We start from the raw sequence: 23629 nt of genomic DNA on the forward strand, positions 1-23629 counted from the left end.
TTTTTTTGAAAATTTTGTTTTGTTTTTCGTTTGTAAATAGAAAAAGGTCGATTTCGACGTTTTTTTACATTTTCGTTCAGTGTGAAGTTGCAGCAAATTGTGATTGGTTGAAGACGAAAAAAATTATAGCCGGCACCGTTTTGTTGTTCTTCATTCGAATTTACCGGTTTTGTATGTATGCGTACATTAATTCAAATCGACGGCAACGGCTACGTGAATAAGCCCAATGAATGTTGATTTTGAAAACTTCACTTTTTACTTCACGGTTATATTTTGCATTTACAACCAATGGATTCTAAGTTAAATGTAGTTATGTGAAAATACGCCTTAGCTGCTTCCAATTTATCTGGAAATGCACAGGATACAGGGTGATCGAAATTTAAACCATATTCAAATTTTATATTTGTCAGGAGAAAAATAATAACATACCAAGCAGCTGATATTGACATGATTTTTTTTCACAGATGTATGTGATATCGAATAAAATTTTAAAATTATAATGTGATTATAATATGACATTTGATCAGAGTTTGCCAAAAAAATTACTATGAGGGATTTTTTTATGTTGTTAATTCTATTAAAATTCAAAACTTCAATTAATTTCAGGTTATAATATCCTTTTCAGTATATTTTTTGATCTATTTCCATTTAATTTTCAAATCAGCATTACAAAATCCAGAAAAAAATAATTTAATCAAAAATTGTTCAAAGTGGAGGCATTCAACGATATCATTAAACATCTAGTGCATACTAAAAGTGTTCTTTTTATTGAATATGATTGTTGAAATTATGAGAATGAATGAGGACATGCTGATGTTGATTGTACTACCGATTTAAGTAGCCAAATGTTTGGACTATTTATTATAAGAAGAGAAAAACGACAATGGTATTTTTCTAAGTCAGTTTTTTTTAGTTGAACGGGATGCAGTAAAAAGAATAATTTAAAGTCAATACTGTGCTCATTTTTTTCTTTCGATTTAGCATCAAATGGCTGAACTGTACACAAAACATAGCTATTGACTTTAATGATTATGACTTTTGGTAATAATCTTATGGCTAAATGTATCGCTTAAAATAGTTACACTCCCCATCTAAAATAGATGTTGTTTCATTATTTGACCTTGACGGTATTCTTAAATGCAGATGATGCATCTTCGTCTTTCGTTATGATAGCTCTTCTCTCAATCATTCTTGTGCAAAAAAAGATCGGCATAAGTTAATAAATGAAATAGTATAAGAAAGCTCATTTTTATCTTTTAAAAAAATCATTTGTTCAATGATTCGAATCATCATTTTGGAATTGTTCAAAATAAATTCTTAATTCGGTACATACCGAGATGCATGTTTGATAAAAAAAAAACAATCTAAATAAATTGTATTTATTGCAAAACTAAACTGATGATGATAAATGATCAAGTAAAAACGATTTGTTTATTCTTTTTTTTAGTTAGGTTTTTTTTACATAAATATCACAAGAATTCATCAAGATAATTTTCATCCAACTCGAATACATCTAACATTGTTTTTTTGTCATATTATAGATAAAGATTATTATTTACAACTCAATAATTTTTTTAATGGAATTTGTTTCGTTTTCATTTGTTGCTTAAAATGTTTGTTTATTATTTTAGTATTTGTTCTCGTTGCATATATATTATATATATATTGACGGCAAACTGTGTTCAGCTCCAAATATCTCTTGTTGAGTATTTATAGATACAGCTTTGCTATTTTACGAAGATCGGGTTTTGACTGTAACGGGATCCGATTTACTAGGTGTTGTTGATGTTGTTCTTGGCTTTGGTGTTGCTGCATTTGTTAACGGTGCTGTTTGTTTGCTATCATTTGGTGTTCGTCTTGATGGTGACGATGCACTCATTTGTCGCATACTCATATTTGATGACTGTAGATAACGAAAGAATAGAACAAAAATTATAGAAATTATTAAAATTGATGGCAACAATTTATAATTTCGATGGAAAAAATGATGCGGGAAATATGAATAGAAAAGTAAAATACTTCGTTGCCTTTAGATTTTCCAACCGAGTGAATGACAAATTGAAAATTGTTGATATTGATCTCGAGACAAATGAATGATCATGTAAATGAAACGGTTAGAATATTCGTGAGCTCAGGAAATTTTGTTAAAGTAAAAGAGCAACATGTTCATATAAAGAAATGTATGGGCAAGTTGCAGTTTTATTTCGACAAATTTCTTGAGGTCACGAATATTGTAGCCGCTTCAAATAAGAGTGTAATAGAAAAATGAATTAAAATGTTTGCACATCCACAGCAAAAAAAAACGTAATATTTACCAATTCAAATAAATAAATTTGTGATGTTGTGTGTTTGGTAAACGAATTTTTGTTTGAGTTCGAATTGGGCATAAAAATCAATAAAAATAAAACTTTGTTCCATCAAATGTCATAACGTTCGCATGTATTTTTAGCGACTTTTGTCTTTTTTTCAAATTTTTTTTTTGTATTCTCGGGATCAGCAATGGTATTGAAATTTGAAGTTGTTGATTGTTGACTGATTAGTTGACATTGGCCTGGGCTTCTGTGCTTTTTTTCAGATCGGTGCCATTTTTGTTGGTGTTGTTGGTATTGTTGTTGTTGTTTGTATGAGAATGGTGATGTTTTTTGTATTTTACCTGATTTGACCAATCGCCCGTTGGCACTGTTGCTTTATAAAATCGTGTACTGGTCTTGTTGAAAATGGGCAAAAGTTCATTTGCCTCGTCAGAGAAAGCCTATTTGCGGAAGCACAACCAAAAAATAGAATAAAAATAAAATTTGGAATGAATAAAAAGAGGTGGTTAAAATAATGCGAAAAACTTACTTTCATGTAAACAAGTGCGTCAGTGCCGTAACCTTCACACGAGTATAAAACTAAATCACCCTGAAAATATCTGGCGTAAAGGCGTGATATTGGTAAACCGTAACCGTAACCAGCCAATGGAACTGTATGCATTTGTGATGGTGATGGTTTTGGTGCGGTACTATACAAATATTTGAATAGATGATCAACTTGTGATCGTGGAATACCACCGCCACGATCCGATAATTTTACCGATATATCTTCACGTCCATTAACAATGGTCACCTCAATTGGTGGAATATTATCGCAATCTTCACCATGATGTTCCATTACCGCACGCATTGAATTTTTGAACAATTCAAATAGCATGTGATACAAATGCGATGGCACATAGACAATTCGAATTGGCGCATTTGCGTCAACACCATTTTGCTGTGTCAATTTCAATTCGGGACTAGCTAAATAGTATTGATCACAGAGATAACGGGCATTTTCATAGGCGTCCAATACAACCGAACCTGGATCACACAATGGATCAATACAACCAATATGCCGTCCTTGTTGTGGTATCTCACCAAATAGAATTGCTGAAAATTTTATAGCAAAAATAACGTGCAATAATTACGTGTTCACTCAATTCCATCTAATAATATATAAATATATAAATTGCGCATTTTAATTTTGCACGTTGACTTACTGTGTTGATTGATCAACATACGAATACTGATGCGAGACATGTACAAACGATCCAGAAAATATTGTATCGATAGTTCCATTGATGGTTCAACGGTACCGCCACGTTGGTCTTTCATTTCAATGACTCCTTGGGCCATAGTTTGAACCACATCCGAATGACGGTCACGAATCTTAACCAAATCACGCCAAAATCTAATGATATACGATGAATAAATGCGAAATTACATTTTCTTTTCCATATTCAAATGTGAAAAGGACATACTTTTCCATATTTTCGGTGGTCGGTTCAAGTTGTTCGTAACGTAATACCTCTTCAAAACTGCGTGCATACCATGAACTAACCATTCCAACTGATGGAGTACGTGACAAACTGTCCGGAAGCAATGCAATTTCTTTCATAATATTTGCCAATCGAACGGGTAACTCCTTGCGCAAAAATACATATGATTTTTTTTCGCATGCATTAAGACCTAGAATATGACAAAAAATACATCAGACAAAATATAACTAAATGTGTTTTATATATAAATATTTTCTTTTTTAAATTGCATACAGAAATGAAAGCAATAAATGTCTGACAACAGACGACGATGACGACATCAATAACAACGACATGGGTGTATTTCAATTTGATCTCTCAAATGTGGCATTTGTTGTGCATATATTTTTAAAATACGTCCTGAATCGAATACATTAGGAAGCAGGCGAATGTAAAGAATTCAACATTTGTAATGAAAATCCATACAATAGTCGTTTACCATTCGCATAGTGAAAAAAATTGAAATTTCAATTGTGCTAAATTGTATTATCCGCCCGTCTTTCGTCACTTTCAATGTGGGCTATTCAAAACAATGATTTTAATCGCAATAAAAATGCACACCGCTTGAATCGTATGAAATGTGAGAGAAAAAAACGTAGCTATTCTGAATTAAAAGCCATTTAAAATCAAGGTAAATGAACACAATTCACGTAATAGTATATTTATGCGATTGTACACATTCGCGTAGAAATTTCATTTCCATTTTAACCATCTGATATATTTATAAATACAATTTTGATGTCACAAGTCAAATGTCGTACATGTTGAACTGTGCCCATAATGGGGAAATACCATAAAGAAAATTGCGTCAATTTAAAATCATTTACCCGCTTCAATTGCATTTCGCTTTGATGGAATTCGTTCAATGAATATTCCAATCAGTCAATATACACATTTGAGGCACCGCCTCAATTTTTTCGTTTTCCTCAAATAGAACGGAGTAAAAGTGCTTTCATGTCAATCTTATGTTCGGTAATTTTTGGAGCATGGAAAATGCGCTTATCGCGCAAATGAACTCTGATGATAACAACCAGCTATGACATGAAACAAATATTATTTTCTAAATATCTCTGTCAGAGATATGGACCGTAAATGTTTCTAAGTATTTTACGGCGCTGTGCTTTATTTTTAATAATTTTTATTCTGTGCTAATTTTATGCTTGCAATATAATTGCAATCTAATATTTCCGGTCGAAATATAAAATTTTGCGTTAAACGTTTGGGTTTGTCGAACGCGCTTCTTTTTTTATTATAAAGGTCGTTGAGACTATTGTCAAAAGACTCGAACATAATGAAAAAAAAAACCCGCGTCAAAGATACACGTGTTTATCTAGTTTTTGTTTCTGTGCGATTGTTTTTTTTTTTTTAAATTCATTTTGATTTTGAAAAGATGACGCAAAAAGCACGTCAAAACAGATAATTTATACGAATATATTTACAGACTGATTATGCCAAATACAAAAATACAAAACATCTGATGCGATTGGTCAGCGCGCAGTAAGCTAATGGGACGAGCCTATTTTTTCAAAAAATTGTTGTTTTTTTTGCACTTCACATCACACAATGTGTGAGTGTGTATATGTGTACGGTCCGAAAAAAAAATTCCGTTCGCAAACGATGATGATGAACGATCGTCATCGGATATATCGATGAGAAACAACAACATAGAATCAGCTGGTTTAACGACTTTGAACTTTGCATGCACCAAATGTTTATATGTATCTTATGACGATCCATCATCAGTTTCACTTGCCCCCCACTCACGTTTTCACTTGTTTACTTGGAATTTGGAATTGTTTAAAACTTTACCCAATTCCGAATCTATCTATCTTTGAACAAATCGCAAAGAACCGTCGATATTTTTTTCACTCTTTGTCACACACTCACCCACTCACACACACTCATATAGAGATACACAAACATATGATTGCCCGAGAATGAAAGCGATACTTCTATTCACAGCTTATTGAAATGTAACACCACCATACAAAATTGTCAGGACTTTTTGTATGGCGGTGTTACATTTCAATAGGTTGTGAATAGAAGTCTCGCTTTCATTTTCGGACATTCATATGTTGAGCAATTGTAAATATTTTCGTATAATTGTGTGATAAGTTCATCGTCATTTGTATTTATAATTGTTATTGTTGTGCAAATGATGGTAAATGGCTATCGACTATACAATAACACTTTCATACAGTACAGCAATAAAATGGATAATAAAACTTTATAATAAAAGAAACGTTGTTGTGAATCAATTTTCGATACTAACAGTCGACATTCACATTGTTAGATGCAGTTGTATATAAATCAATTGAACGAAGTGAAAAGAATCGATCGAAATAAAGACACCAACATTGAATGTTCATTTTTATCACTTAAACACGTAGGCGATTCTAGGAACTTTTCCATTTCGGCATTACATTTAATTAAATGAACTTATGAATGCTTGATGCCAATTAATGAAATTCAATTACGTTGGTTTTGTTTTCGACCACGTAATTGCTTTCACCTCCGCTTATCCTTCTGTCCTTGTTTCGAATTGCCGTTGTTTGTTTTTACTCTTCTTGAATATCAGTTGATTGAATGCTCAATGCACCACATCAAAAATGATCATGATTGCAAGAATGAATTGCAAATGGTGATAATCTCTTATTTCTGCATTGAATTTTCAATTAATTTCTCGAGATACTTATTCACCGCACTCAAATCATAAACAATCAACTACTGCCATAAAATGGCTAGTGAAAAAAATTCTACAAAATTGTTTTTCTCATTCTGTGTGGCAGTTAAGTTTGATATGATATGAAAAAAAAAATGTGCAAATTGCGCATCATATACTAGTGTACGCCAGTTAAAAGACAATAGTTCTGGAAATACGATGACATGTAATTAATACTACATTTGTTTGGCATTTATTCCAGCCAGAAAATGTCATTTAAGCTAAAGAAGAAAAAAAACGTGATCCACTGCTATTGACAAGTTTCTCCATTTGTCGGTACAAAACAAAGTTGAATTTTTTTGCTCTATTTGTGGTAAATGTGGTAAACGTGGTGACGCAATTTATTCCAACTTCGTTTTTCTCACATTCTTGAAAACAATTCTCATCACATCTGGGCACATTTAAGCATTCTGTCATGTGTTATCGCATGTTTCAATCGGAAAAATAAAATGAAACGGATCGAATTAAATTTACTGCAAATAAAATTGTTTGATAATAATAAAAAAAACTTTATCAAAGGCTACCAACACAATAGATTCGAAATGAGTTCATGGTGCATTCAATTCTCAAGTGCATTTTGAATCCAAATTATGCAAATAAAAACTCTCATTCTCTGAATTTATATCAAATGTTCGAAATTGTACTTGAGACTCTTATCTAAATGATGATAAAACAAGTTCTTGAAGCACACACAACAACAAAAAAGGAAATAAAATAAAAAAAGCATCATTCGCGCCAAGAAATTTATTTCTGTAAAATGCCAAAAAAGAACGAAAAGGATTCACGAAATAAGGATAAAGTCCAAGTCCAAAAGTCAAGCCTAAAATTAATTTCAAAATTCGAAACAACGTCACTGTCTGCTTACTCATTTGGACTTTGATTTGTATATGGAAAAATGCTCTTTCATTCTCATCGCTTTGGGAACGGTGTATATAGGCGAAACACCTATATATATCTATTTAAAACATTCAAAATTGATTCACGCTGAAGGCGGTCTGAAAACATGGGAGAAACAAACAAGCAAAAATCTTTGCTTAAAATAGTGCTTTAAAATATGAATGCACAATGCACACAAAGCAAAGTATCGCCGATTACCGATTTGCTGTTATTAAAATACAGAAGGTGAAAAAGAGACGGTTGTCGCGTCCTTCGTGCGTTTTTCATTTTTAGTGCATTTGTACGAATATGTTTCACAAATACCGATGCACATGCACCGGCGGCGCTCATTCAATTTGTTGAAAACCTTGACTTTGTTTCAACAACTAAAAATTGATTTTTTTTTTCGTACTGCTTTCGGGCTTCTCTAGCTTTTTCGTTTCCGCCTTACAATTAGATTTTGGTTCATATTTTCTCCGGCTTTCCGGGACAATAAATTTATCATATATTAAATATTTTTCTTTGCTTATGCTTTCATTTTTGCTGTAATTTGGACGGTATTGAATTTATTTTACTTTGAAATTAATAATGAATAACTAGGCATTATATTAACAAGAAATAGTGGTTAAATAATTGTGCCTGGTCGCAAATTGAATACTTTACATAAAAATCGATATAATGACAATAACGATTAAATGTCTTGATAATATTTGTTTGATAGCTTTGAATTGGATGAAATTTTTGGTTTTTCGATGGCAACTGTGGAATTTTCATATATTTCTATTGAAATTGATGTATCAACTGACACATTAATATATTTGCACCCAAAAGACGACCAATCAAATTAGATATGTGTGTATGATTTAATGAAGTTTATGCTCGAAATCGATAAAGTAAATATGAATAATTAGACACGTAAAGAAAATATAATTCTTGTGACGAACAACAATTTATCGAATAAGGCTTACCAGTTAGTAACAAAGGTCAAAAGATTTTCATATTGTCACAAATCAAACTATTTCAGCGAAGCATTCAGCTGAAGAGATATTGACATTTTTGTGTGCTCATTGAATGCCATAAATTGTGACCGTAGTTGAACTTCAAGAACCAAGCTATAAATTCTGACGCACATTGAAAGTGTGTTGCCAATGCCGGCACTACTAAAAGTCAGTAATCTTCATTGTAATAAAAATAAACTGGGGTAATTCAATGGAAAATTGGATGGATTATAGCAACAAGTGCGATTGGTGTGGTTTTATACTTTCCGCAACCCTTGACTTTGGATGTTTTTATGAAAAAAAGGGTTTCATACATAGTGTTGACGCATTTCGGAAGCATATGTATTATTTTCGTACATGTTTATCCAATTTGGGACAGATTTTTAGTGTCTCCAAAAAAACATGGTGCTATATTGATAATTTTAATCGACATCTGTTACTACTCATTGATGTGAGGAAAAAATGGTGCTAAAAAGCTCTTCAACAAATTTTTACACTTGTCAAATTTGTGAAATTGACGTCAAATTCGTGCACATGTTTCAATAATTTTTCACAGAATTTTCTCATTTCCGACATAATATGAAATAATATAAAAAAATAGATAATATTTCATGAAATTTATCTTCTTGTGCATTATTCGCACAGACGCAAACAGGAAGTTTCACAGTCCATTGTTCAAGAAATGCATCAACGCGCTAAAGAAAGAAAAACCGATGAATATAAGGAAAAAGGAGATCATACACGGAGTATTACTTTCATTTGCTATTATAAAGATTATCATAAATATCTTGAATGCGCGAGTTCTTGTCAATTTGTTTAAATTTATTTTCATAATATCGCGCGTCAATGCGATTTTGTATGTGCATAAAACGAGTTATTTCGGATTTGATTGCTATATGGTATGTATATTGGTATGATTGGTAGAAGACAGTGAGTGATCGACGTTTTCTGGTTGATTTCATAGTAACAATCGTGAGAATTGAAGCGTTTCTGATTAGAATTTATTTGAAATGTATGCAATTTCATATCGATGTAATAAAAATAGCAAGACAGCAAACAATGTTTGTATTTAATATTGGCGATTGCAATGAAATATTCAAAATTAGTATTCGATTTCATTTATGTGTTAGATTATATACACATATTATGCACTTAATCGGCACGAACATCACTTTTCATGCAAATTGTTGGTGGTTGTGACGTTTTTGTGTGTCTATGTGTGTTATTTTTGCGAAAGTAAAACATGTAGCACTGTGGACAAGTCGTGCGAATTCACATGACACTAATTTTTATATGGAAATTTCAAATGGATTTATTACTTTGATAGAGAACAATTCGCACAACGATTTTTTTCTCTTCTAAATACAATGATAAATTGATAGGTGACCTTTGATTGTCCGATGATAAATTGCGCAATAAAAACGATGTATTCGCGAAAAACAATCACAATATTTCATTAATTTATCGTTGAAAGTGTATCTAAATGGTTTTCGAATTTTGTTATTGTAAAACATTTTCAATGAAAAATCATTTTGAATATGACTTCACATAGATCTTTCTTCAATGAATTGCATAATATCTGTGTAATTGTTTGCCCTTAAAAAATGTTTATATTGTTATTACTTTTTGGTTAGACATGTTTATTTCTTTTTATATTTTATAATATCACGTGACACATGTCATTCGCCATCGTATCACGAGCGATAATACGAAAGAAGAGTGTCAAGTGATAATATATAGTGATAGCTAAGCACATTTGATATCGCTTAACAAACATCGGCGTATTCCAGAAATGTTGTTGTTTCTATTTTCAAACTTTTATATGATCCATATCATATAATGAAAACATAATGACAATCAAACCACCGCTTGAATGAGGTTGATTTTTCGCTGCTTTTTTAAGCTCATCGCCTTTGAATATCAACCGAAAACAAAACGTGTGCTGACCAAACATTTGCTTATTAAGATTTATTGGGTCAAGTGGTATTCGCATTAATATCAGCGCACACTCAATTTTATATTCTGGTTGCTTCCGACGAAACAATGTTTACATTGCTAATTGAAACCAATTTTACTACATGTATACTGACATCACTGACACATCATTCTCTTCAGCCATTTATACACTGGTTTCTTCGCATACTTGGATTGTAGGAGACTATGGCTTTAATTTATTTACTCTCATTCCCGCTTCTTTCTCATATTCTGGGTGGATTTTCACTATTAAATTGCAAAATGTTGTGAAAATTAATTTCATTTCATTTAAAATGTGCTTCAAATTTTAATGGATTTTTTTTTATCAAATCATCTCAACAGTTGCACGAAAAATTAAGAGTCTATTTGATGAATACCTTATCATTTTTTCTCTTCAACTTATATAGAACTGAATTGTTGCAAATAATAACGAAAATCAATGTTCATTGAGATTCTTGAAATTGTTCCTTGAGATAAAAGGTGTTTTTGTTTATTATTTGTGTGAAACTTATCATCAAAAGCATATAAAATTGAATGTTCGTTGGTTTAATGTTTATATTAAACGATTAGTTTGGAAAATTGTAATAGCTATTGATTTTAATGATCAAAACAACGGATGAGAGATGAAATAAAAAAAGCAACATCGATAAAAATGTATGTATGTGTTCGATCAAATTGAAACATATGATGAGGTGAATGATCGAGCTAATATGAACTACTTAAAAAGAATTAACATAAACAAAGCGTATGAGTGCGTGTATGTATATGTATATCTATGTTTATGACTGTGTGTTTTCCAGCGTTTTTTTTTTTCTATTAGCGAACGTGATCCAGCTAATGTACAACAATTAACGCACACAAAATAAAAAACAAACTCAAAAATAAACAACAACATTTTGTTTTGTTGAACAAAACTAGCGTATAATTGAAGAGGAAGGAAAGAAAGAGAAAAATAGATTAGCACGCTGTCAATGACAGTGTGTCATAGAAGCACTCACACAAAGGCGAAGATCAACTATTTAGATTGATTTGTTTACTGCCTTATAAAAGCAAACTCAAACAATGACAACTAGCGATAAACAGAGCAATAGAGAGAGTGGGATAGAGAGAAGTCCAAACACATTCTGAAATTTACATAATTCTTGTATTGCAAACGTTGATTCTGTTTTGCGACTGCAATTATATCTAACATGATTGTTATTATTGTTATTTAAGTTGCTGATTCTATCCAGCAGCTCGTTATTTGTATTACTATGTATCAGCCATGATGCAGCCGTGTTGTATGATTATTCTTTTACAACGAACGAATCATATTCGCTAATCAAGTGCCGATGGACTTTGAACTGTGTTCAATTGCCATGAAACGTTTCTGTAAACTTAACTATACTTATATCAATCTAAAGATATACAGACGATGTAGTCGTTGTTGTCGTTTAATTATTGCTCTTGCCTTTCAGCTGCAGACAATTTGTACGAATTTTCGCAGAAAAATAAATTATTATTCGTCTCTTTTGCATCAGATGGGCTTTTAATTTTCGTTAAATTGTTTTGCCAATGTAAAGCAACCGCGACGACAGTAACAATCAATTTACTGACTGAGTTCAAAAATAAAATAAAAAATAAAAACGGATAAATTTATGCTATACATGAGACGTTCATCTTTTTTTGCTTCACAAATGTGAAGAAGATTGCAATTTATCACAACGATTTCATCATGTCTACATGCTACATAATGATTATTATATGGTTTGCTTTCATTTCGTGTTCTTCCATATGCACATGATATGTGGTACATTCCCTTGAAGCACTTGCTTCGTCGGAAAATGGCAAGAAATCATTGCATGACATATTGTCACTCTCTCGCTCTCGTTTTTGTTCAAATTGAGAGGACCACTTTCGAGTCAAGTGATAATTTAAAATAAAACAAATAAGAGTAAGATAAGTAATTTCTTGTATGCAAATATGGAAAACATTGTGTGTGTGTCTACTTACCAAAATCGATAAATTGTTTGATTGACAACGGCGATGGATTGAATTGTGAATAAAAGTCGAGCATTTTATTCGCCGAAGCGGCGAATCTTGGTGTGAATAGCCTCATTTTGATTTGTCTTCAGCAATCTAGTTGTCTCTGTACTGATGATTTTTGGTCTCGGTTTTTATTCTCGCGAATGAAAATTGCAGTCACCGCTGTGTGTGATGCTTTCACCTATGTATCGTTCAAGAAGAACTTTTCGTGGGATTATATACGTTTAATATTTATATCGATTTATATACTTGTTTGTGCTATTGAATTTGAGCGCTTTTCTTGTCAATAAGGTGGAGAAAAAATTCGGAACAATTTCAGCTGATCGACACTCTTTATTCTATATACACTTTATGTCTAGTGCAATTCCTTCAACACACATAAACAATTTCAATTTTATTCGAAGTACAAAAAAAAAAAAATGTTTTCGTCTACTTTTGATTCCACGAAATCGGCAGTTTCAGTCAAAAAAGTAATGATTTAATATTTCTTTTTCGTTTGGTCATTCACACGATAAATGAATTTGTATTTTGCGGCAAAAGATTACTTTGAAGCAGCAAATACAAATGTTTCTTCACCAATCGAAAACTCAAATGTAAATATCAAAATTGAAACTGAAGGTGATAAGAAAAACCATATAATCTCCGCGATGGCCAAAGTCAATTTTTTGGCTTAATTTCAATGTTTTATCATATTTATCGAAAATAATGGATATTGCCTTATTGGAAAACTCATCAATATCAATGTGACCACATCATTTGGTATTCTAATTTTACAATTGTAAAATATGCATAATTTTTCTTTAAATAATTTTCATAATTTAAGCAAAAAAAATATTTATAAATTTTCCGCACACAAATTAAAAAAAAACACACCCGCAATTCAAAACACCAGTTTGAAAACTGAACGGATTTGGTCTGTTTCTGTCTTTCTTCGGTTTCAAAACAAAATCAGCAAAAACCGATTTTTTTAGCGAATATAACAAAATTAAATGGTTGATGAATTTTTTCTCATACTTTCTCGTTTAGCGGCTAAATAATATTTATGTTAGTTTGATTGATGGCGTTGGTTGACTGTGTTGTGTTACGAGACCGATGAGAACTAAACCGCATTCAAACTGATATACATTTTTTTTAACATTCAGATGAACACCTATTTTCTTTCTCTATCATATATGTATCAAATGTATATGTATATTTTCTTCTTCAATAAAAGTCACACAATACTCTGGTAGTAAAACACGCGCGGCAGCTTGTGAGCGACCTGATGAAATGACAACAACTGACAGCAGTGTTATGGTATTGGAGAGAGAAGAGACCGTTTTTGTTATGATTCTCATTCAAACTCACATTTTTTCTGCTTTCAATTTTTATAAAAACCATTGCTTCTTTCTTATTTTCAATTGATAATTACATTGGTTCAGTATACGTATGATACAATTCATCACACACAATATCTGTGTTGGTGAGTCTTTACATAAAAAATTCGTTTTATTTTGCCTCTTTGGATTGTCAATATGAGTGTATGTGTGCGTCTTTCAATCAATGCTTTTGTTGCTTTTGTTGCTTTTGTTGCTGCTGTTATTGCATGTGTGCGTGTACGCTAGGCTCTAGATTTAACAACAAATCGACTGTGTACTACTGAAAATACGATCCCCATTGTAAAACGAGTAATGAATAATCCGCAAGGCAAAAAGTTTGCAAGAAAGAGAAAGACCGGGAAAAAAAGGGAGACATACAGTCATTGAATATAGAATATGATCGGCTGTTTTTGACATTTCTATGCCTGTGTAATATCAAATGAGGGCATTGAATCTTGGATTTTGCGCAATTGAAAATCATATGGACAACTTTGACTTGAAACAATCTGACATCAAGTGACAACTCAACACAATTTGCTAATATAAGAATGAAGAATAATTTATGCGACTATTTTAGTTTGTTTTTTCCTATTTTTTACACATTCAGGGAAACTTTTCTTTTCAAATTGTGAATTATACTTAAGCTGTTTTGCCGCGTATGCTTCAACCCTGAGACTAAATACAAATGTCAAACACACAATACGTCATTGAAAAAACCGCGAATTCTAGTTTTAGCATTTACTTGTTGTTGATTTTTTTTTTCGTTTTCAAATTCAATCTGAGATCAGTTTCTAGACGATTCAAATGCGAACGCATGCAACTATGGTACATCAAAAATTCAATTTAATTGTTGCGGCCTGTGAAAATTCAGGCATTGGAATTAAAGGCAATTTACCGTGGCGTTTAAAGTATGTATTGAATATTTATGCTTTGGATATTGAATGTTAACGATTAATAATGGTTTCTTTTTCTCTCTCAGAAATGAATTGAAATATTTCAACAAAATGACAAAATCAACGGTGGATCCAACGAAAAAGAATGCGGTCATTATGGGTCGTTTGACATATTTTGGTATTCCGGCGAGTAAACGTCCGTTGCCCGACCGATTGAATATTGTTTTGTCGACAAAATCAGTGGCCGACGATTACCCAGACGATGTGGTTCTTTGCTCCAGTTTAAATGAAGCGATGAAAAAACTTTCGGAAACTGACTTGTGTTCGAATATTGAATCGATTTGGATTTGTGGTGGTAACAGTGTTTACAAGGAAGCAATGGCATCCGATTATTGTCATCGCATCTATTATACGGAAATCAAAGCAAAATTCGATTGTGATGCATTCTTTCCGGATATTCCGAGTTCATTCCAAATTGTACCGAATGATGAAGATGTTCCGAGCGATGAACAAGAAGAAAATGGACTGAAATACCAATACAAAATCTACGAAAAGCAAAAACCATAAACAATACTAAAACATTCCGGAACTTAAACCGAATCTTCACATTGAATCTTAATTGCTCGAATTTATTTTGAAAAATTACCTACAATTTACTTTATCTTTTTAAATAAATAAATAATTTGCTATATTTTTTCAAACAAATTGCTGTTGTTGTTGTGTTTGGTGTTTTATTTCAATCATGACTTTTTGCCAGATGAATCGTCGTCATCGTTTTGTGTGGCCGCCTTCATCAGTTCATACAATTGAACGACTTGATCTTCTTTGAATTTATCTAAGTCGTCTTCTTTCAAATGTTCACCGATGTCATGTTGTGGCTTACCATGCACACCCAATCCCATCTGTTTGGACAAGTTCACTGCATAATTTGTCCATTCAACCATAAATATTTTCGCTTCGGTTTCATTACAATTTTTATGTCGTTTAAATTCGTCGCGTGCATAGCTATTGCCCAATGGTTGTAAATCAGCCGGCAGACCTGAAACACAATCCAATTTTTATTGTGGAATTCTGAATTTGATGTTCATTTTTGTAAACTAACCTCTATGTAGTCGCAAAATTGTTTTATATAATAAACGAACTCGTGATGTATGCGTTGAATACATTTTATTTTTGAAAGATTTGAACACAATGAACGTCCGAAAGTTAAATAAATCACATTTTTTTTGAAGCAAACACAATTAATTATTCTATTTATTTTTATGAAACAAATTTCAGCAAACTCTATTATCGAGTTAAGTTTGGTTTTGTTATGTTTAACATCTGGCGCCATCTCTGGGCATGTCCATTCACCTGAATGACAAACAATTCGAATCAAATGACAATTATTTTTAAATCGCAATTCTTATTTATTTTTCTTTAAACGTAAATAAAATCCAGTGTTTTTTGTGTTGCATTCAATAGATGACTTTTAATATAAGGAATTAGAATACATGAAAAGAGGATTACAATTTATATGAAATAATTTTTTAATGTCGAATGGCGCTATCTTAACTTCTTGTATCCATTTGAGTTTCCCGATATCTATTGTGATGAGTGATCGATTCTCGAAGATTGACTCATACGACAATGGAACGATGAAAGCCAGTGTATCAGTTTTTCCAACATGACGGCAAATTAATGCTATTAAAATCGATACACTGGCATTTCTTTGCTCAAATCTGTAACCATAACAATAATTTCAAAGACGAAAATGTATTAGTTTGATATTCAACCAAAAACAAATATCATATTTAAGGTTATGTTATGTTTGGTTGGTTAAAAGGCAATTAGTACATTTGTTTACATTTTACATTGTATTTGATTCTATGTTTCTCGTTAAATTTATTTTATCATTTTGTTACGATTTAAGATTGCTTTCACCGCAGTAAACAGTGCAATAACTGTTGCAATGGCTGTTCTTAATGAATTTATTTTCAGCCCTTTTTTGGCTTTAATTTATTGAATAAAATATTTTATCAAAGTCAATATATAAACTTAAAAATCGATACTATTTCTCCATCTGTTGGAATGGAAAAAAAACAGCTCCAATGTCAATCGTTATCACACAAACGAAGTGTTTGTGCGCTACGTTGTCGCTGACGGTAATATATTAAGTGTATTGATAAGCACTATAAAACAGCAAAACAACAGCAAGTGACAGCCGTTAAAACTATATATTTTAAAATGTCAAAACTGGGTTTTTGTGCGCTTTCGAACATTAGAAATCGGTAATTTTATTGAAAATCTTTAAATTTAATTTCAAACTAATTGCTAAACGTTTTGTTTAGGTTGGGCTCTCGTAGTTTGCTGTATCGCCCAATTTCTACGGATCAATCCAATAAAATTCAGCATGAATCAACATTTCGACGGACGTTTGCAACCAGCGATTTAACTGTTCCAAATAATGAATATAACAAGAAATATTTTCCATTAATTGGTTGTGTATTGGCATGTGGAATCGGTGGTGCAATTGCATATTATCTGTGTATGTTGTAAATTCATTGAATTGATATTATTCTGCTTTTATGATGTTGTTGATATTTTGAATCAAATTTTGATAATGATACAGATAAGAACAACAATGTTGTCCATTCGCTAAAAGATACGGAAGTTGTTGGTTCAATACAAAGTCATAAAGTGGTTCGCAAGGACTTACCCACTTATTCGATGGCCGATGTTGGCAAGCATGCATCGATGTAAGTATTTGTGTCGATTGTTTACATGAATTGATGATATGATATCGAATTGATCGTGATCAGGGAAACTGGTGTTTGGGTGACATTTGGAATTGGTGTTTATGACATTACCAAATTTATTCCTGAGCATCCGGGTAGCGATAAAATCATGATTGGTGCTGGCAGTTCAATCGATCCCTTTTGGCACATTTACCAACAACACAATACTCCCGAAATATTAAAACTATTGGAAACATTTCGTATTGGTAATTTAACGCCGGAAGATGAATTAGGCACAAAAGATCTATCTGATCCATGGTCAAATGAGCCTAAACGACATTCAGCATTGAAACCAACATCACTCAAACCATTTAACGCTGAACCGCCGTCCACTTTGCTTGTCGAACATTTCATCACACCAAAGTAAGTTGGCCATAAAAAAATGATATAGATGAAGCGCGATAACCGGCAATTAAATGTTTTTATGATTTCAGTGATTTTTTTTATGTGCGCAATCATTTGCCGGTACCAGACATTGACGCAGATAGCTACGAGCTTGAAATCGAAATTGAGGGCACTGATAAGACAAAAATACTCACATTAAAAGATGTTGAATCTCTACCCAAACATCATGTTACAGCAGCTATTATGTGTGGTGGAAATAGACGGTCGGAAATGACTGTTGTGAAACCAGTGAAAGGATTGTCATGGGGAAAAGCTGCTGTGGGAAATGCGCGATGGTCAGGTGATAAGTTATCACTGATAACAAACATTTTCAGAGCAATACCGTTTTTTTAAACTCTAATACGTTGTTTTTGTTTACATTGATTAGGACCAAAATTGTGTGATGTCTTGAGGGAAATGGGAGTCGAAAGTGATGAAACACGACATGTTCATGTATGTGCTCCACATTTTTATTTTGAATATATTTCAAAATTTAAAATTTCAACTTTTTCCAGTTTGAAGGTTTTGACATGGATCCAATGTCAACACATTATGCCGCATCGATACCGCTCTCCAAAGCAATGGATCCACGTGGTGATGTTATTTTGGCGTATGAAATGAATGGTCAACCTTTACCTCGCGATCATGGTTTCCCACTGAGAGTTGTATGTCCCGGTGTGGTCGGAGCCAGAAATGTCAAGTGGCTTAGCAAAATAACTGTATCAGATGTTGAATCTGACTCACATTGGCAACAAAATGATTATAAAGGTTTTAGCCCATCGACCGATTGGGCGAATGTGGATTTTTCTAAATCGCCTGCGATCCAAAATATGCCAGTAACTTCAGCAATTTGCTGTCCCGAACCAAATGAAAAAGTGTCGATAAACGAAAATGGATGCATAACTGTTAAAGGGTATGCATGGTCAGGCGGTGGCAATAAAATTGTACGCGTTGATTTAACTGCGGATGGTGGCAAGAACTGGAGCACTGCTCAACTAAAACATGGATCAAATGAAAATGATGATCAATCGAATTTAAATGGTCGTAACTGGGCATGGACGCTATTTACAGCCGAAATCAAAGTACCGAAAGGAACGAAAAATGTGGAAATATGGTCAAAAGCCGTCGATTCAAACTATAATGTTCAACCCGAATCATTTGAAAACACTTGGAATCTGAGGGGTGTGCTAAGCCACGCATATAGCCGCATCAAAGTTAATATTGAATAGAAAAATGTAAGCAATTGTTGGACATGTTTATTCTATAAAATGAAAAAGAAAAGAACTGAACAGACCTAGTCTATTCAATAAAAAAATGAAAATTTTAAACGAAATAGATTTTATTTGTTTTTTACAACTTTTATCAAACGGTCAATGTTGAAAATAAGACATTAAAATAAACTTTCAATGGATGCAATATGGAATCCTTTTGACACCAAATCTAATTGTGTGCACCAGGGTAAAAGTTCAAGACATGTTCGCTTTCGAGACACATAAATTTTCAATGTAAGAATATCCGTAGATCCGAATTTTTTCTATTCACATCCCATCGCCGATACACACATAATATTTTTCACTCTAATTTCATTTTTATTTGACTAAGCGTGGCACACAATTGATGAGTGTTTGAGATTTAAACGAGAGACATAGAAAGGTAGAGAGAGAGAGATCCATTTATGTTGGAGAATATTGATTACAACTGAATTTCAAAATATTTGGTCAGCGACCGATTAATCAGAATCATATCACAGAAGGTGAATAGAATTCGAGGCTCGTTTCTAATGTTTTATATAAAATGGTTTTTCAAAATTTCATGGGATTTTTTATTTATCAAACACATTTACGTTGTGCTCATTTTCGTAAATAAAAATCGATGAAAATAAAGGGATTCAGTATGGAATTTTAAATCAAAATTCAATAGCCAAAACAAAAATGTATTTTAATTTGGCGCGTTCAAACCCAATGGAAAAACTGCTCATAAATAGCGAACGCACCCCAACGTTGATGCATGAGTTATTTTACTTTTTCATTTTTATTGTTATATATCTATTCGCATATGACCGACGTGTAAGCAAGTATTGAGATACAGAGATATGTCAAACAAACACACAGTAGAGAAGCGATGACAACTGTCTCTCAACCTATATGAACTGTGCAAAATCAACATAAAAAAACAACAACAATACGAATTAAAATCGAAAAAGATAACACAAGAAGATGAAATTATAAACGACGTCTGTTTGTGCATAAAAAGTACAGAAAAAGCAATTATCAGAGCAGATTAAAAAAACACACACACACAGGACACTGGAGTTGATGTTCCTATTTGCTATCGAAATCGCATTCACACAAATTATTAACATAAAAACTCGCTCAGTGTAGTAAACATATAAATAAAAAACAATATTTTTTCTTTCTTTCTTTTGTTTCGACGTAAAAAATTGAATGTGTTTTATTTTGTTTGGTTTATAGTGCATTGTTTTGATTTAGTTTCGTCGTTCGAGTGAAATTCAACAAAAAGTAAATCAGTACAGTATAGTTTTTTTTTGTTTGTTCTTTTGTGTTTCACATTCTTCACGTATGTGTTGAGATTTAGTTTGTACTTAGCAGTAGCATTTCGAATTTAAATGAATCAGATTGAATAAAAATCAGCGACGTCAACAAGTGTTTATTTTTCTCGCGTCAATGCCAGAAAAAGTGTTATCATTTCGATTTTTATAAATAAATTGTGGGGCAAAGATGCCAGCCTCAAGAGAGAATCGATCCGGATCTGCAAATGATGGATATTCATCATGGGTAAATATTGTTATTTCCAAAACAATTTTCATACGTTTCCATATTGTTGCACAAAAATCTTAGTGAGGTTTTTTAATAAAATTAATTTGCGTGCGATTTCATTCCATTCATTCAACACGGCAGATTGGTTTGGTGTTTTTATTCAATTTAATTGTTGGAACGGGTGCACTGACGCTTCCATCGGCCTTCGCCAAAACGGGATGGCTATTGGGTTTGGTGCTTATAACAATATTGGCATTCATTAGCTATATGACGGTTACATTTGTAATTGAAACGATGGCCTGTGCAAATGCCATTTACTATTGGGGACGATTGGAGCAATTGAAACGAGAACGAGAACGTGAAGGCGTAAGTTGAAATCAATATATTGATAAAGATTTGATTGTTTAATATTTTTTACATATGATTTTTGTTTTCTCAATTGACTCAATTTTTTCAATGTTTTCTTCAATAATGAAATACATTTAGTATAATGCTCAAGATGCGGATTCAACAACCGAAGAAGATAACGATTCAGCGATTGTCAATGACTTTGAACCGAATCGTCTCATCCAAAATGACAGTGTGAATCATACGATTGAGCATATGCCATTGTTTTCGCAACGAACACGATACTATGAAATCGAAACCAAAATTGAATTGGTCGATATGGCACGCATTTTTTTCAATGATACGGGTCGTGTGCTGTTTTTTCTATGCTTTGCCATTTACTTGTACGGTGACTTGAGTATTTACGCAGCTGCTGTTGCAAAAACACTTCGAGATGTCATTTGGTGAGTATAAATATTGGCTGTTGCTGTTCAATTCCAATCCATACTATTTGTGTATTTATCGTTTCATTTCGTACATATTTTTTTTTTCATTTCTTGTGCGTATGTCGCCTTATTTGCGTGCACAGTACACGAATTAGCGTCAATGCAACAGATGATGAACTGGATGCAAAACCATGTTGGACAAATATCGAAGCAGGTCAATGGTCAACATTTACACGACTCGATTGTTATCGATTATCTCTGATCGGTTTCATCGTTCTATTGGGCCCATTCACATTTTTCAACGTACAAAAAACCAAATACATTCAAATGTGCACAATCTTGCTGCGATGGATGGCATTTTCAATAATGATTAGTATAGCTGTACGACGCCTTATGGTTTATGGTCAACAGGCTTATCCACCAATGGCAAATCCATATGGAATACCATCATTGTTTGGCACCTGCGTTTATTCGTTCATGTGTCATCATTCACTTCCATCGTTGGTCGCACCAATTCGCGATAAAAGCGGTTTGCATAAAATGTTATCCGCTGATTATATGCTCATTGCCGGTTTTTATCTATTTCTTGCATTAACTGGATCATTTGCGTTTGCTGTTCTCGAAGATTTGTATACGCTGAACTTTATTCCGACGCAAAAACAATCAAATATCTTCCTTGTAGTCATTGAATATTTTCTGGCATTGTTTCCAGTTTTTACATTATCCACCAGTTTTCCGATCATTGCAATTACGCTACGAAACAATTTAGAGGCATTGTTCATGGGATCAACATCAACACAAACGAATGCAACCAATGTCGATTCGGCGTATTCGAGTTTTTGTCAATTTTTATTGCGTCGCTGTACATTTCCATTGATGGCAATATTGCCGCCAATTGCTGTCACATATTTTACCGATTCATTGGCAAGTTTAGTTAGTTTCACGGGCTCATATGCTGGCACTGGTATTCAATATATTATTCCGATTGCATTGGTGTGGCGAGCAAGAAAAACATGTCGTACAATTTTGGGACAAGGAATTGTCAACGATTACTCAAGCCCATTTCAAAGTGTGGCCTGGTTGATTTTCGTACTCGTGTGGAGTGTGACATCCGTTGTATTTGTTACAGTTAACTTCCTAACCAACTCACTTCGTCAGCCAAATCATCTTGGTATTCATTTTACACATTAGTTCATTTTCAATCGATGGCTAAATTCAAAAAAATCAAGATTGTATGTTTTTTTTCTAATTCATCATTCGATAGATGAAGTTTGCTCTTCTTCTGAACTTACTTTTAGATACATTTTTTTCCTCACAAATTAATCAAAACTTCATGAATCGAATGATGCAACAAAAAGTAGGTTGCATTTGAAACCAAAACAAAATAGTAAATTAATATAATGTCTTATTTGACACATATTTAGCAGCTCAAACATCATCTACCTGAACAATGTTGATGATTGAATGCATCAGAGTAGGATTTAAATGATTCTCAATCAAATCATAAGATAGATACAAATGCATGTTGAACATCTTCTCTTTACCAAAACATTCTTACAGACGTGAACACATCCACTCATTAACCGTGATACAACATTCATATAAAATTAGTGGTTAATTTTTAATGTAAATATTCAAATGATGAGAGAAATTGAATAATATTTTGAATTTTACTTTTTAAAAGTTATATGAATAGATAAGGACCTTACCAAAACAATAACAAAAAAAAACAAAAAACAAAATTTAAATAGAAAAATATGAGAAAATAAAACCAATTATTGTATAAATTTACTTAGATTAACGAATGGTGCATCGACTGTATTCATGGTCTTACAAATGTGGAACATCTATTTTATTGTAAATGATATTGTTGACATAAAAAAAAGAACGAAATGAAAATTATTTTACAAATGTTTAACTTTATTCAAGCGCAAGATGGAAATATGTGGCTATATTCAAACACAGAATGAGAAAGAAAAACTATTCAATAAATATATTTTTTTTATCATCTATGTATATATATAAAATTAAGTGATGTTGTGGTTTATATTTTTTTCAAAGAAAAATTTGAAAAAATACAAAAAAAAATTATTTAAAAAAAAGATGTTTTTTCGAAGGTTTTTTTAAGTGAGAAAGAACAAAACAACAAATGTTTGTTTTGTTCTTTCTCACTTAAACCCTTCTTTCTCACTTACACAATATATATTTATTGTACCCTGTACAATAGTTCGTCTCTT

At 32.5% G+C, this 23629-nt stretch overlaps 5 protein-coding genes across 12 annotated transcripts; 3 read left to right on the plus strand and 2 right to left on the minus strand.

The window, feature by feature from the left end:
- Window positions 1–1399: 1399 nt before the first annotated feature.
- Window positions 1400–13722, minus strand: LOC116352150 (pyruvate dehydrogenase (acetyl-transferring) kinase, mitochondrial). Of its 8 annotated transcripts, none has more exons than XM_031784505.1 (7): window positions 13445–13722; window positions 12398–12611; window positions 3779–3986; window positions 3518–3708; window positions 2842–3407; window positions 2654–2752; window positions 1400–1903 (listed from the first exon to the last, which is right to left on the minus strand). In XM_031784505.1, the coding sequence occupies exons 2-7, from the start codon at window positions 12501–12503 to the stop codon at window positions 1733–1735; spliced, it is 1341 nt and encodes a 446-aa protein (XP_031640365.1). In that variant the 5' UTR covers window positions 12504–12611; window positions 13445–13722; the 3' UTR covers window positions 1400–1732. The 8 variants fall into 8 exon arrangements, with proteins under 8 accessions (XP_031640365.1, XP_031640363.1, XP_031640359.1 ...); XM_031784503.1 differs by having other exon boundaries at window positions 12398–12632; XM_031784499.1 differs by having other exon boundaries at window positions 12398–12797.
- A 328-nt stretch (window positions 13723–14050) lies between these two features.
- Window positions 14051–15386, plus strand: LOC116352151 (dihydrofolate reductase-like). The gene is made up of 2 exons (XM_031784507.1): window positions 14051–14696; window positions 14768–15386. Exons 1-2 carry the CDS (start codon window positions 14593–14595, stop codon window positions 15246–15248), a joined length of 585 nt encoding a protein of 194 aa, XP_031640367.1. The 5' UTR covers window positions 14051–14592; the 3' UTR covers window positions 15249–15386.
- Window positions 15284–15996, minus strand: LOC116352152 (succinate dehydrogenase assembly factor 3, mitochondrial). The gene is made up of 2 exons (XM_031784508.1): window positions 15784–15996; window positions 15284–15720 (listed from the first exon to the last, which is right to left on the minus strand). Exons 1-2 carry the CDS (start codon window positions 15845–15847, stop codon window positions 15422–15424), a joined length of 363 nt encoding a protein of 120 aa, XP_031640368.1. The 5' UTR covers window positions 15848–15996; the 3' UTR covers window positions 15284–15421.
- Window positions 15997–16684: 688 nt separating this feature from the next.
- On the plus strand, window positions 16685–19175 carry LOC116352256 (probable sulfite oxidase, mitochondrial). Its single transcript, XM_031784706.1, has 7 exons — window positions 16685–16951; window positions 17012–17208; window positions 17293–17419; window positions 17483–17821; window positions 17893–18143; window positions 18231–18295; window positions 18358–19175. Exons 1-7 carry the CDS (start codon window positions 16908–16910, stop codon window positions 19069–19071), a joined length of 1737 nt encoding a protein of 578 aa, XP_031640566.1. The 5' UTR covers window positions 16685–16907; the 3' UTR covers window positions 19072–19175.
- Window positions 19176–20317: 1142 nt separating this feature from the next.
- LOC116352659 (transmembrane protein 104 homolog) lies at window positions 20318–23423 on the plus strand. The gene is made up of 4 exons (XM_031785403.1): window positions 20318–20637; window positions 20761–20985; window positions 21106–21410; window positions 21536–23423. Exons 1-4 carry the CDS (start codon window positions 20581–20583, stop codon window positions 22581–22583), a joined length of 1635 nt encoding a protein of 544 aa, XP_031641263.1. The 5' UTR covers window positions 20318–20580; the 3' UTR covers window positions 22584–23423.
- Window positions 23424–23629: the final 206 nt, after the last annotated feature.

This window comes from Contarinia nasturtii, unplaced genomic scaffold, assembly GCF_009176525.2.
Source record: "Contarinia nasturtii isolate CC-2019 unplaced genomic scaffold, AAFC_CNas_1.1 Cnas_scaffold_187, whole genome shotgun sequence".
NCBI classification, from domain to species: Eukaryota; Metazoa; Arthropoda; class Insecta; order Diptera; family Cecidomyiidae; genus Contarinia; species Contarinia nasturtii.